We start from the raw sequence: 15,110 nt of genomic DNA, 5'->3' as shown, positions 1-15,110 counted from the left end.
TGCTCTTCTCGTAAAAGCCACAAATCAGTTAATTTGCACAAAGTTTTGTCTGGAAGAAGTGCAACACAAACTTAATTCTTTTCTGGCTCTTCCAAAGAAATCAGTAATTTCTTGGAGTGGGAGAGCTGAGCCAACGTCATCAGCTAAAGGTTATCGTGTGCTCTTCTTGTAAAACCACACACACCTAGTTTGCTCAAACTTGTGTATTAAAGAAGTATGACGTGACCACATAGGTTTATCTCTGGATCTTGGCATCCTTTCATCATGATAGCTATGCTAAAGACAGATGTCCCATGGGCTTACTTAACATCTGTTTTGCGGACCTGGTTTTAAAAATACCGCAATCACCCCTCAAAGCGTTCGCTCACTTGTCCGTATCGCTGATACGCCGAGGCATGAATTGGTGGAATTCGCTTAATTTACCGTCTGTTCGCCCACCCCGCCGCTATAGCTGAAACATCAAACTGGAAATCAGCAAGCAGCCGTAAACATTTCCCCCCCTCTCATGAAATGGGAAATGGAGGCGGCTGATATAAGTGGATAAAGAGGACACGGAATGAAATAGTCCTCCATAGCTCATTTACCAGCAAACCGCTTAGTGAGGCCATTGGCATTTCCTGGGTCACAAGGGCAAAATGAATGTTGTTCATATCCTATGGTGCTTTGTAAAAATGTGGCACATGCCCGCACACACACTTACAAATGCAATCTGCAATCAACACGATTTATGAGCGAGACCTCTTGAGGTGACTGTCATGGAAAGTTGATTCCGTCACAGCAGAACAAGAGAAAAATGCCTTTATGGTCGTGGTGGCTATTGAGCTAGAGACATGAATGCAGAATAACAGGAAGCCGGCCTTGACCTCTGCCGTGATGGGGATGGACAAAGACAAGCTGCAGTACAGACCGGCAAGGCATGAAGAAGTTCCCTTTCATGCCGCTTTCAGTTCAAATCAAAGCATGTAAGCTTTGCTACAGTAGTTGCTGTAGTGGACAGCTAGTTTTAGGCTAGTTTTAAATTCGTAAAGGCCTCTACACACAAATTTGACGTCTGCCATCAGAAAGTCGGTACATGCCGTCTTTTTGGTGCGGCGTGCAAGTCGGAGACATTGTTGGGGCGTCTTCGAGTCTTGTTCGGCCGATTCAACATGTAGAATCGGGTCGGGCTGTTGGGACAAATCATCACTGTGATTGGCTGTTAGGGCCTAGATAAGGGGTGGGCAATTCCGACCCTCGAGGGCCGGTATCATCTCTCCCTGCTGGAACACACCTGATTCAAATGATCATATAATCAGCAATGTCTACAGAAGCTGGATAACGATCCTGATCATTTGAATCAGGTGGGTTGCACCAGGGTAACATAGAAAACATGCAGGATACCGGCCCTCGAGGGTCGGAATTGCCCACCCCTAGCCTAGATGCTAGCGAATCAGTGCACTGGACCAGAACGGGACGTTACAAACGTGGACAAACTCTGAAAATTGAAGCTATTCCTCAAGAACTTAATCAATTACGTTCAATTTTCACATCTCCTATGTACATAATGGTTGGCTGGGCAGAAGAGCGCCAAAAAAAAAAAAAGACTACTGTTATTCGACATCACGTCAAAGGTTACGCTGATCGAGTGATGCAATGCAAACTATGGGAAGCTATAGACGCAGCTGGTTAGACCAGGTAGGGTTTATTTTTTATACTTGATTTTATTTTCATACAGAAACCGTTCGTAATTGTTTGGTAAATCTACTAACTCCAATGGCACTGAGGAGGGGGGGCGGGCGGTTTGTGCTACTTGTCACGCATGCGCAGAAGGTCCGGAGTAGTTGGCATCTCCGTCTGCTTTTGCAGTTTTTTTTCCTACCGTCTTTTTCCGGTACGGCGTGCTGACTTGTTCGCGTCGGCCACGACGGCCGACGACGGATTGGTGTGGAGAGGCCTTGAGAGTCTACGCATCCATCACCATTTCATTGCAGTCTACATAAAATAGTCAACATGATGCCACAACTCTCATGTCTCATGTCACCGTCACTGCTGAACACCCGTTGCATTCATGATAACTCACTAACTCATCACCACTTTGAACCTCCGTAGGGGCACAACCTTTCTTGGTAGTAAGATGATAGACTAACGCTCAGTAAGTTATTGAAGTAGTCAAATCTGAGAGAGAGTCCCAGAACCAAACTGAACAGTATCACTTGTCATACCTCGCAGTAGTGCAGTAGTTCACTAATTAGTCATACCCTCGTCGTGGGACCTGGGTCAGGAAAGAATTACTGATCCGGATTGGCTCGGAAAAGTCACGTAACCTTTTCACTGCTTTCTTTCAATGCTATTCGTTTTGAGGAAACAGGAAGCTCTATCGGGGATATTTTATCACTCCTGCCGCTGGTCAGAGTAGAGCATGTTGACAGTGTAACGTAATAGCATGGACATATGTTGCCCAGGTCACAGCATTCATTTAACCCTCCCATGCCTCATCCATGACCAGACAGGTCTGTCCAGATTGATTCCTCCTCCAGAGACACGGGTCCCCCCCGGGGTTAAACAGCGGCCCGGACCAGTGGATTGATGGATGACTACGGCTGCTTAGCCTGACACTTTTGATAAACGCATCCCAGACGATTCGTTTTTAAACGGCACCGTATGGGTCGCACGTAGAGGGGATGCTCCCACAGTAACTACAGTGCAAGTTCAAACCCTTTTGGACCGTGACTCTGATACACATACCTGGACTCAATTTATCGGTTGGACTCAGTTTATCGGTCAAAGGAGAATGTGCCCTCAGTAGAGCGCAAACGTCTACCAAGGCCAAACAATTAAATAGTGGTCGAGATGGTGAAACATTCGAGGTCTAGCACAATCCCTTTTAGATTGAGTTCGATACACATTTTCCAATAATAATAATGACTGACTGCATCTTAAATCCTTACGTACAGCCCTTGTTCTAAGCAACAGTTTGAGAGTCATAAATATGTTAACTGTTGAAATAGTCATACATTAAAAAAAAAAAAAACACACTTAAAAGGGAAGTTAACCCGAACATATTTGTTTCAAGAATATGTTCTTGCAGGCCCATTAGTTGAAACAAGGCATTTTGATTAATATTGCATTTGTGGAATATGTGTTAAGCAGCAAAATCCACCCATTTTTAGCCATCTCAAGGGGCGGACATTTTGTCATTTCTGTCGACTGAAAATGACATCACAACTACACAGGGCTCAGGTAACGACCGATCACGGCTCAGCTTCAGAAAACAGGTCAGCCGTGATTGGTCGTTACCTGAGCAATTGTGATGTCATTTTCAGTCGACAGAAGTGACAAAATGGCCGCCCCTTGAGATGGCTAAAAACAGGTGGATTTTGCTATATTCCATAAACACAATATTAATCAGAATGCCCTGTTTCAACTAGTGGGCCTGCATAGAACATGTTTTTGATAAAAATATGTTCGTGTTGACGTCATCTTAAAACCACTATCACCTTCAGTGAATAAGGAGGGTAGATGCATTGTAAGTTAATCATGAGCATAATGTAAAGGATTCATAAGTTGATGCAAATAGTCAGTCTGCAGCAGTAAGTTTTGGAATCGTACCACCTTCATGGAGTTCTTATTTTGAAATACTCTGGGAAAAGAAAATACGGCAATATGCATTATTGAAGTACTGTAGATTATTGAAGAAGAGGACTGACTCTCTTTTGACAAATTTTATGAGACATCGTGGGCCATCTTTGTGTAACACTGCTAACACCACAACCACAATGCCGAAAAACGGAGCTGGGACAATCAACTTTTTCCAAACTTATTCTTACAGGGCATCCAAATACAAATTTGAGTTTCCTCGCCGCCGTAGCTACGAAGCTTTAACAAACTGAGGAACCCGTTTACTTGACCTAAAACGGCCTCGTATTACACACGACAATTTTCAACATGACACTGCTCAACCGTTTGCACTTTGCGATGTCTTCCAGCCTCGCGTCCGATGTGTGATCCTGTGGAGGTAAGCGACAATTCCTGGCTATACGTGAAGGAGATGCAACTTGGCTGCTGGACCAGCTTTGTGGGAGAGGACAAGGCTGAGGTCCACATCCTCAAGCTCAACTTTGCTCCCACGGTAAGAATGTTGAGCTGATCCTAGTGTGGCTAATCGATGCAAATGTGAACAAGGCATGATGCTTGAATATATAGGACACAATAACATAAGATCACACTGTATTTACCGGTACTCAAATACCGGCCGCCCCCTCTAATAGATAAATTGAGACAAATGTATTAATCCCAGGCACAAATGGTAATTGCTGCTTTGTTTTTAGCACTTGTAATCGACGGATGATTTCATAGACTCCCTCAACTGTAGTCAAGTAAACTTTCCTAGTTGTACATAAAAGTGCAGCAGCAGGTTGTGCAATCACACTCGTCGGCAAGCGTCAAGATGTCAAACATTGCTTATTTGATATTTGTGGCCACGCTCTGTCACACGTCCGATATCACTAACTGTCGATTATCTACAGCTGACAGGACAAAATAGAATCTCATTGCCGGCTTCTCCCCTAAAATGAGGGGGGGGGGGGGTTTATCATCGAAATAAATTTTTCATATCCATATCTTCTGCTGTAATGGAATATGCCATTCACAAATATCATGTCAGCAAATACAGTTTATGACTGGAGAAACTGTGTGTTGAACATAAAGTTGATATAGGGCTGTGTGATATGGCCATAATAGAATATCAGATTTAGTTTCACAAAAATACAATCAAGAATAAATAATAGAATAACATAAGATTCTATTATTTTCATCTTCTTTCGTAGAAAAAGCAATGTCAAGTTTTGCTTCATCCACTCCCATCCACCCTCTGGAATTTTTGTTTATTTCTCTTAATACCACCGCAAGTTGTTTCACCCAACAATAACTTCCACAGAAATAATAGGAATAAATATATTTTATGGGGGCACCGATCACAATTTTGTGTCGAATCCCCGATCTTTAAAAAGCCTGAGCTGCCGATCTCGGTTTTTACAGAACACGATTTTTGCTGATCCCAAGTTTTTTGTTTTTTTCCCCCTTAGCCAACAGCATACATCATCAATCTTGCAATCTTGTTTTCGTGTATAACATTGAACAATACTTGTGAAAACAATACAAGCGGGTTGTTTATACTGCATCCAGTAGTTATCTCAAATAAAAATGAACACATTATTAGTCATCGCCTCTGAGACTGACTTTCTCAGACCTCTGCGGAGGGCGATAAAGAGCAGTGGACAAGATCGTTTTTATTTTAAGGGATCGGCCAATCACAGTTCCCCCAAAATTAAGGAAATCGGCACCCATTCCGATCCTGGCCGATCAATCGGTGCACCTCGAATATATTTTGCAGTTGTTTTGTTTGTGTTTCGTGTTATTCCACTTTTAAACAATGTTCCTTGATGAATTAATGTTTTACAAGAATTTGCAGAGGTGGGCATTCCATCTGACTGAAGGACGGACCCGTCCGTCAGTCCGTCACTGACGCCTGTTTTTTTCAGACGTTTTTGGGCTTGACCGACTGACAAATCAACTGTTTTTTTTTTTTTCCCCAGATATTTTTATTGGGAGCAATAAACAAACACTAACTTCACACAAAAGCTGTGCAAGATATGCCTCAGTTTTTGTTTTTACAGGGAAAAGTAATAATAAAAACTATAATAACTAAATAACACAAAACGAACAGTCATATCGCAGTAATAATGAACGCAGTAATAGCAGTGAAACGCATGTAAGACTGTATATGGATGAGCGCACAAAGGGCGAGGGGGGAGATCAAAATTCTGATCAGTGTAATAATAATAAAAATAATGAATAAAGAATAATGATAAAATAATATTTGAAACTGCAAACAATAATCACATCCCAAAGTCACACAATTGTCCATGGCTTATAAAAGAAAAAACAAAACAACTAACCCCCAAGCCCCAAACCCAAGCCCCAAAAACCCATATCCTGACATATGACCACCAAACATCCCCGAGATAGAGTAACTGATGCCAGATTCGTTCAAAATGGTCCAGATTACCATAAATTGCATATCTAATTTTTTCAAGATGAAGCGTGTTTGTGAGCTCTGTGAGCAGCATTTGAATGACAGGAACATCTTAACTGCTGTAGAATCATTTTCTTTGCCATGATCAGCGCATATGATAACAAGCATTTTCGCACATACACACCAACGGACTTCTGATGGACTAACTAACGGACGGACTGACGTGAGTTTGTCACGCAAAATGATGGACTGCCCACTGACTGACGGCTACCCTGAGCGCTGACGCACGACAAAGGACGGCCCAGCAAAATTGAGTAAAATGCCCATCTCTGAGAAACGACCACAAAATCAGCCATCAAACTGCATGATGTTGACAACACTGTGTTAAAAATGGGTGTTATTGATATCCTATTCAGATGTATTGATACGGTATCCTGACACTGCACTCCACAAACAAATAGCGTTCCCTTTGAAGTATTCGCCAAGCAGGAAAAGGAACTCCGGAATCTTTAACACCTTCTTATCGCTGTTCCAGACTCCATATTTCACCGATGCCGTCCGCATTTGTCGCAACCTTATCAGCATGTTCATGCTCAGTGCTCACTCTTCTGTTTGCTCTCTTATAGGCTTCTCTGTTTCTTCCATCCTTCTCATATGGTCGTCATTACGATAACGTAGGCGTCTTGTTGTAGTCACTCAGTCAACTTGAATAAAGATTTAATCTTCGAGGTAGCAGCAAGGCAGGCTAGTGCAAGTTGTTTTATGAAAATACTGCAAACCAACATGGGGTTTGTGTGGGTGCAGCAAAAGAATTTGGATGCCATCTGCTGCTGTGCAGTGTCTAATGCGTGGAAAAATGTCAGTTCTGTCATCTTATGACTGTTGCATGCTAGCATACGGACAGGCAAACATGAATACGTTGTGATTTTATGGGATTGATAAGCCTTTTGGCTGTTTGAGTGAAAATAGATCGATTCATCCCAAAGGAACGATTCCGCTCCAACCACCAAAATCACCCATGGTTCATTTTTTTGCTATTTGAGTCACAATGGAACTTATGCCGCTCGGCCCTCAGAATCAGCAATGTTATGGCCGCTTCATCAAAAATCAGAAGCATGTAGCAGAAGCGCACAGGTATAGAGCGGCACTTTTTTTTTTTTTTTAAATCAAAATTGTCATGTGTCATCTTCCAAACCGCTTATCCTGTACAGGGTTGCAGGGAGGTGCTGGAGCCTATCCCAGCTGACAATGGGCGAAAGGCAGACTACCCCCCGAACTGGTCGCCAGCCAGTCGCAGGGCACACACAGAGCAGGAACCGATCCCACGCTCGCACACAACTCAGGCGTGTATACTACTGCACCATCAGTGACCCCAAATCAAAATTTGAGTACTGTATTTTTTAGGACTACAATTCACTTGTTTTTCATAGTGTGTCTGGTTCTGCGACTTATACACAGGTGCGACTTGTATATATTTAATTTGGAGCTCGTACTGGCACTCGAAATCCCTGTACCCTATTAGTGTTGACTTTTTGGCGGTAGGCAAATACTTTTGGTGCATTACCGCCAATGGCCATAAGGTGGGGGTAATGACAATAATAAAACTCTAATATTACTATTATTATTATTATATTTGTATATTATAACAATATATAATAATAATCAAAACGAGCTGTGTTCACTCTGACACCACTCTGAGGGTGTGTGTGTGTTCGGGGAGGCACAGCACACTCCCTTTTCCATTAATTTCCGAATACAGCCTGTGTTGCAGCTCTGCTGTTCTTGCTCTCGGTTTTTGTAAAATAAATTTCCCCCAAATTGCGACCTTTACTCTGGAGTTCCTTTTTAGTCGAAAAAAATCGGATCATTCATTTTGTCTTTTTTGTGTTTGAATCACATCAACAGAAATGCAGTCCCTTAATTTCACATCTGCAGCATGCTAGCTTTTGTACGAAAAAGTCAAAATGGAACCGTTTCCCTGCACTATAATAAGAATTATTATAGTCCCTTCATCTTAGGCCTGCCCCATGCTCGCATATAAACAGACAAAAAGATAACACAAATTACATGTTATCACTTCAACCCTGGCCAAGGAAGTGGACTGACTTCATCCCTTGCTGTAAAGTCAGACGGGAGGTCTTTGTCCTCCACATTTTCACCTCCTTCTCCATCTCTTTGTTTTCACAATGATTTACACCCCACCCTTTGGCAAGAATTGATTTTTTTTTTTTCTTTTCTTTCTGTGGTGGTGGTGCGAAGACAGGGAGAATTCACTGGAAGGAGGTTGCCTGATGTCCCACACGGGCTGGGTTAGTCAGGCTTGTTGGCATCAGGTTTAGACGAGACCAGCGGAGCCAATTCCTTTTCAGGGAGTGAAACAAAAGAATAACTGGAAACGGCATCAGTAATCGTCCTTCACAAATGAGGAAGTGAGTCAGTTTTGAAAGTCATGATGAGTGGAGTCCATTTCAGCTTGATTTTTTTTTTTTTTTTTTTTTTTTTTTTTTTTTTGTAAATTAACAAATCCTGCAATTACCTCAACATGGTTCACACTGAATTCCACCGCAAAGGCGTACCTGTAATGGTTGCCATAGAACAAGAAATATAAATGATAGCTCTTAACTTGTTTTTACACTTCTATAACCATTTCGAATGTTAAAATGTTACTTAAATAACTGTCGATGCCAAAGTTTTATAATGGCCATAGTTTTACTCAGCAATGGGTTTAAAATGTGATGATCTTCAAAAAAGGAAATTAAAACAACAAAGATTAACTTCTTTTTAAACTTACATGCCCATTTTGAATGTTACTTAAAACATTGCCTGCGCAGTTGTTAAAGCGTTTATGTTTGCCGTAGTTTGAGCCAAGAACGGACTATAAACGTAATGCAAACTTCAAGGACTTATTTTACACTGCATGACAATTTATAATGTTAAAATACAATTTAACACATTACAGTTGTTGAAGGTTTTATGATGCCTGTAGTTTGAACCAGAAACAGATTAAAAATGTAATAACCATAAACAGAAAATGAAAATGCCAACAATTAATTTGTTTTCACACTACACTTATGACCATAAAGAAACATGTTTCTTGAAACATTGCCTGTGTACTTGATAAACATCTTAGGATGGCAGTAGTTCAACCACTTATTCAATATCTGGTAGCCAATGCACAAAATCTATTTTTTATTGTATGAAAGAACACATAATTTAAATGTTTAATATGCTTTTGTCGTATAGGTGAAGCATCTGTGTTTACGCTGGTAGACAATTAGTTTCGGAGGTCTCCTTGGACTTAATTTGTTCAGCACGTGGGTCTGCAAATTTTCCTTGGCCCGGCCAGGCTCATCACTATTCTCTTGGATCCCGCTCAAAATCGGGTGGAAAGAAAATTAATTTAGTGTTAGACCTGCACATCGTGTCCCTGTTGGACGCAGCCCAGAAAACAATCTTACTCTCCAACAACAACAACCAAAAAAATCAACCTAAATGAGTTTCTATGAACATTAAATACTCACTGGAGGGACGTTCGTGTGCTGCGTTTATTCCCAATAACTTGTACAGTGTAATTGAACACTAGCCCTCAAAAGTTTGGACACATTTGCCAGTGATATTACACTAGTAGTGTGACACACAAATGCTTATTAGGGCTGATTCAAAACTGCAAATCAATTATCATAACTTACTGCCGTCCAACACTACCGGTACATATTATATGTAAATAACTATTTCCTCAAATAGACATCTCCCTTATTACAGTCTGGGAAGAAAAGGTATTGTTCACAGTTCACACATGAACATCAAACACTGCTGAACTCTTTGAACTCATTACTAACAGAAGCAGTGCCAACAGAGGCACCTCAACAATTTCTCAGTGGGACGACGCAGTATTAAATGTGATCTTCCGTTTTGTAGTGAGACCATCTTTCAATGGCAACTAATGTATGTTCCTGTAAACTACCTCTGGTGGCTCCTCGTTATTGTGGGCGTCCAGGTTCAGACTACAAAAACTGCCCAAGTGAGTTCCCTATATACAGTATTAAAGACAATCTTATGTAGAGAAAAAACAGTTGACTGAACTGTGGTCGTTCAGCAATGTTGTGCGCAAACATGTTTGGACTGCAAAGAGGCGGCAAACGAGTTCCCTGCGCTGTATTATTATTGATCTTGTGTTTAATGGAAAGATGGCATCTTTACCGTGTTCAGACTAGTGAGGGCACATATTTGACTTGACTATCCCTTTAAATAAATTGGGTTCATTGTTTAATAATATTCTTTATACCGACCTGATCTGCTGCCGAGTAAACGAATGAACACAGACACTATTCAGAGAAAAACGTCCTTTGGAAAAAAAACGGGAAAACATCCGTTTTGATTATGTCAGTGTTGCAAAGCTATGCAGCCCTAAACTGCAGCAAATAACACAGCTCACCAGTTCTCATTTGTGTTTGACATTTTCCGCATGGTACAACGGTGTTAAAAATAGCAAGCACATTTTACCTCGTTAGCATCCACACAGAGAAAGTGGCTGGCACGCCGCGTGTTCCGGAGACGTGTTGACATTGCATAGCTGTCACACCCTCGGCTGATTACGTAATAGGCTAAGAAGTGTAAGTCAAATTCGACTGCAGCTGCAGTTATTTTTAACACTTCAAACGAATGTCTCACTTCTCCAAGCCAATTAGAAGCCTTGTTAATTGAGTCGACGCTGTCAGGATGTGAGAGGAGGGAAATGGTTTGATTACAATTTGGCTCCCTTGCGCATGAATGAGCGTCATTGGCAAGTCCCGTTACATTAACAAGGTCACACGTATGTATACAAATTGCAACAGACAATTACAATTTTGTGGATTGTTTCTGGTATGGATGTCATATCTGGCGATTGGAGAAATCCTATTACGTAAAGGACTGTGTGTGAATTAGCATGCCATATTTTTTTGCATCGTAATAATTTTGAGTTTTATACGTGAACAAGCCTGCTGTGGATTATGAGCCGGGCGCATGTTATGTGTGACAGAGCATATTGTGGACAGTTTTTTTTTTTACTTTGTGGCTTATTTCAGGATATTTATTTCTGTTATGCAAGGTGATGGTTATCATGAATAACTGGTTCGCAACGGTTACATTAAAGTAATGTCAGTGTCTACTGGAGTGCTAATCGTTGTAGAAGACGTTAATTTATCAGGCGCTGTTGATGTGCTCTGGTCGATGTTGCTGTTTCGGTTCGAAACAGACTCAACTGATGTCATTACAGTATTTCCTGACTGGGGAAAAGGGAGGCCTTTGTTTGAGGAAACACGTCGCTTGCATTTAATGAAAATCTGTCAACGAGTGTCCTTAAACATCACATCACCACTGTATGTTTTTCCATTCCATTCATCGTATTGATCCCTGAGAAGATGGTGTGCCATCCCACATAGTTGTGTTTTGTTTGTGCAACACGGCGTATACTCGGCAACGGCGAGCCTCATTACTTGGCTTCTCCGTAACTCTCACCGGGATACTTTGACAGCGCGGGGGGAAATATTTATGCCGCTTCGCTGGAGCGTCTTTCCCTAATCACAGGCCGCCTTTTCATCTACTGCCAAACCTCCCCCGCAACAGGACCGTTAGCACCATATTATGAAGCTCTCATATAGGCATTACGGGTTATTATCTCATTCTTATGCTTAAGCAGTAGAACATTTCCATATAAAAGTGACGCATTGCTCAACTCATCCTGCTCGACTTAATTATTCATGGTGATACAATAACATGCACAATGGGTTTTTTTTTGTCTGTAAATGTTAACCGGGTTGCTTTAATTTTCTGTCAGGTTGACAAGATGTTCTCTCTGGAGATGGATGACGCCAAACCCATGAACCTGATCATCACGTCAAAGGACATGGCCTACGGAGTCTACAAGATCAACGCTGGCGTCAACATTTATGTGAGTAGCGGTTTTGTTTTATGTTGCTAAAATGTAGTAAGTTCTGATAAAAGCGCTTGAGGTAAAGTCGTCGTAAATGGACACACATTTTTAGCAGGAAAAGTTATGATTTTAGGAGAGTAAATTTCTCATTAAACGTTTTAAGACGACGTATTATTTGTGTATTGTCGGGGGGGGCGTTTTCTCATACCATTCCAATTTGACAATGTATAACATTATAGTTGCTTTTTTGAATAATAACAACTTTACAAGATTTTTGCGAAAAGAAAGTCCTACTGTTATTAGGAAAATTTGTGTTGAGGAGAGTAAATTTGTCATATTATGGAAATAATTATTCTGGTTGCCTGGGCTGGCAACCCGTTCAGGGTGTACCTCGCCTACTACCCAAAACTAGCTGGGATAGGCTGCAGCACACCCGCGACCCTCGTGAGGATAAGCAGTTTGGATGATGGTTGGGTGAATAATTGTCATGGTTAATTTCGGTATATTGTCTTCATTTACTTTATTTCCATTTAGCTTATTTTACTTGAAAAGTGATTCTTGAGAAGAATGTTGTAATGTTACAAGAGTTTCTTGAATCTCATAACAAAACACGAATGGTGTTTTCAGAATAAAGTTCTAATCATTTTTTGGAGTAGGAATTTTACGACAAAATATTTTTATTGTATAATTAAAGTCAATATTGGAAGTCAATACAGATGTAATTTTATCTGAAAAACAAGAATAAACTCATACAAGATTCTTTTTATTTTTTATAAATGCATAGCGACTTCAGATAACACATTCATAAATGAACAAAAATACACATATTTTAATAATATTGCAAGTGCTAATAAGTTTGTGATAGCTAAAACAGCATCTTGGTTTATCCTAGTCATAAAAAATCCAGGGGCTCATTTATCAAAGAGTGCATAGAACAGGAGCAAAGTGAAATTTAGAGTGTGAGCATGTTAAAAAAAAATCTGTATTTGTCAAACCTGCTGACACCTGTCGCACGCACACCAGTAAGTAATGTGTGTTGATTAATCCCACCTGTTGTAAAGTGCCACACATGCACATGTCTGACCATATATCATATCAGCAATCCCTTCAAGAAATCCAAAATCATGGCAAAGAGGGATATCACCGAAATAGACATTGAGCTACTTGTCTGAGAAGTGGAAACAAATTCTGTTTGGAGCAATTAATGCAAGTGTTAACAATAAAAGAAAAAAAAAAAACTGTTTCAGAAGAACTCATTTTTGTGTTTTGTGTGTACACATGGTCAGAGATGTGCATACATTTACTCACATTCTCAGGCACAAGTTCTAATTGAAATCCCGTACCTTACACTTATGCACGCTTGATAAATGAGGCCTCAGTTTCTTGGCCCATCCATTCATTGCAACGCTTTATTCAAAGTTTGCTGGCCCGCAAAGCAGCTCCAAGTCCCTGTGCTGTCGTGTAGCACTGTTGTACTTTCCTCCACTATTGCACACGTAGCACTTTTCTTTTGTGGGCCTGAACTTTGTCTGCACTGCTAAGTGTTTTCTTGATTGACAAATGTGCTTTTTGCCGCCTCGTATCCTGCTACTGGTGTTGGTCCCGATCAACGGCGCAGCCTGGTAGCAGGATTTGGATTTGAAGCTCTTGTCACGGCATAAACATTAGCAATCAACAACAGTTTTAAATAGGCACCAGATCAAGTTTACCCTTGGAAGGACTGCTGCAGTTTGTTCAGATTTATAGTCCAAAGATGAATGATAATATAATTCATCTGTTCCACAGTCAAACTGTCACCATCATAGAACCTTTGTTAAAAGTCCCATTTTAACATTGTTTGCGGTCAAAAAATGAGTTCTACCCAAATTTACATTTTAGAAGAATAAAGTCATAGCTTTATGAAAAAATATAGTTAACACATTTTGAGAATAAAATGTTAGTTGTATGACTTACTGAACTGTATATAGGTTTGAGAGAAAAAAGTCTTGTAGTCAAAATAAAGTAAATTAATATATTACAAGAATAAAGTCGAAAAAAATTGTATTTTTAGAGGTGAAGTCTAGATTTTTTTGGAGAGTCCGTTATAGTTTTTTCTTTGAAATGCCCAAAATGTTAATGTTATGTTCACTCAGATCAAGCCATTGTAATTGCACAAATTAATATTAACGCTTCAAAGAATATTCAATCACAAGATTATGAAAATATTAATGGTACTTTGCAGTGGAATTCTAACAATGCACATTGTACACAAATACACACCGACACGCACGATTTCTTTTTTTTTTTTTTTTTTTTTTTTTTAAACAAAGGCAGCAGCCCCCAAACTTAGTATACTTAGTAATTTAGTACCACTCACCATTTTCTTGTCAAGACATATTTTAAGGACCAAAATAAAAACAAATAGTTAAAAATATCAGTCACCATTAGCTAAGCTTCAACGAGCTGTGGCAGTTTAGCATATAGCTTCACTGCAATTTTAGCTTTCGGCTAACGTTTGTCGCGTCCGTTAGCTTCCACTGTTCATAAGTGAGTGGTGAAGCATTACGTCACGGAGCCACCCGCAGTAGAACGCCACGTCTGCGGGGAGTTTTTTTTTTCTTCTCATTTTCAACCTCTTTTTTTTATATGAATAACAATTGATTACGAACGTACCGATGGCGCATTCTGTGATATCTGTAACAAAATATATACAATCCGTCACAGATGGCAGCTCATTCTCTCTTGTCAGTCTCCCTTGCTCTCTCGCTCTCTTTTTGCTTTTAATTGCACTGTCTGTTTTAAGCAGACCAGTATTTCTCAGCATGTTGCAGCGCAACGTGGTACTGCAAAACTAAATTCGGGCTTGCCTGTAAAATGTAAAAACTCACCAAAAAAAAAAACATTTTAAAATCTCAGTGAAAGGGCGTATGTGAAATATGAAGCACGATTCACATGTACAAAACATTATCACAACATCAGAAGTTCAACATATCAGCGTTATTTATTTTTACATGACACAAGCAGCTCGCCATTGAGAACGGTTGTGTATGCTGGAAGAAATGTCATGTCCATCAGATATGTTGACAGTCGTGTGATAGCATGACTATTATCATGACTGACTGAGGGTCTGCACAACGTTTCCCTGGGACCGTAGGATGTCCTGTTCCAATTTTTGTTTTTGTTTTGAGGGATGAGCCGCATCAC

General features: G+C 40.4%; 1 protein-coding gene across 1 annotated transcript in view; it reads left to right on the top strand.

Annotated features, from left to right (window-relative positions):
* eng (endoglin) overlaps nt 1–15,110 on the top strand; it is a 50,023-nt gene that overhangs the window by 15,983 nt on the left and 18,930 nt on the right. Inside the window, exons 3-4 of the mRNA XM_086054255.1 lie at nt 3,966–4,108; nt 11,832–11,945. Coding sequence (XP_085910381.1) covers nt 3,966–4,108; nt 11,832–11,945 — 257 coding nt within the window. The remainder of the gene's footprint in view (nt 1–3,965; nt 4,109–11,831; nt 11,946–15,110) is intronic.

This window comes from Filicampus tigris, chromosome 15 (assembly GCF_054856515.1).
Source record: "Filicampus tigris isolate MCC_2025a chromosome 15, RoL_Ftig_1.0, whole genome shotgun sequence".
NCBI lineage: Eukaryota > Metazoa > Chordata > Actinopteri > Syngnathiformes > Syngnathidae > Filicampus > Filicampus tigris.
The sequence above is the reverse complement of the archived record's forward strand: the minus strand, read 5'-3'. Positions and strand labels throughout refer to the sequence as shown.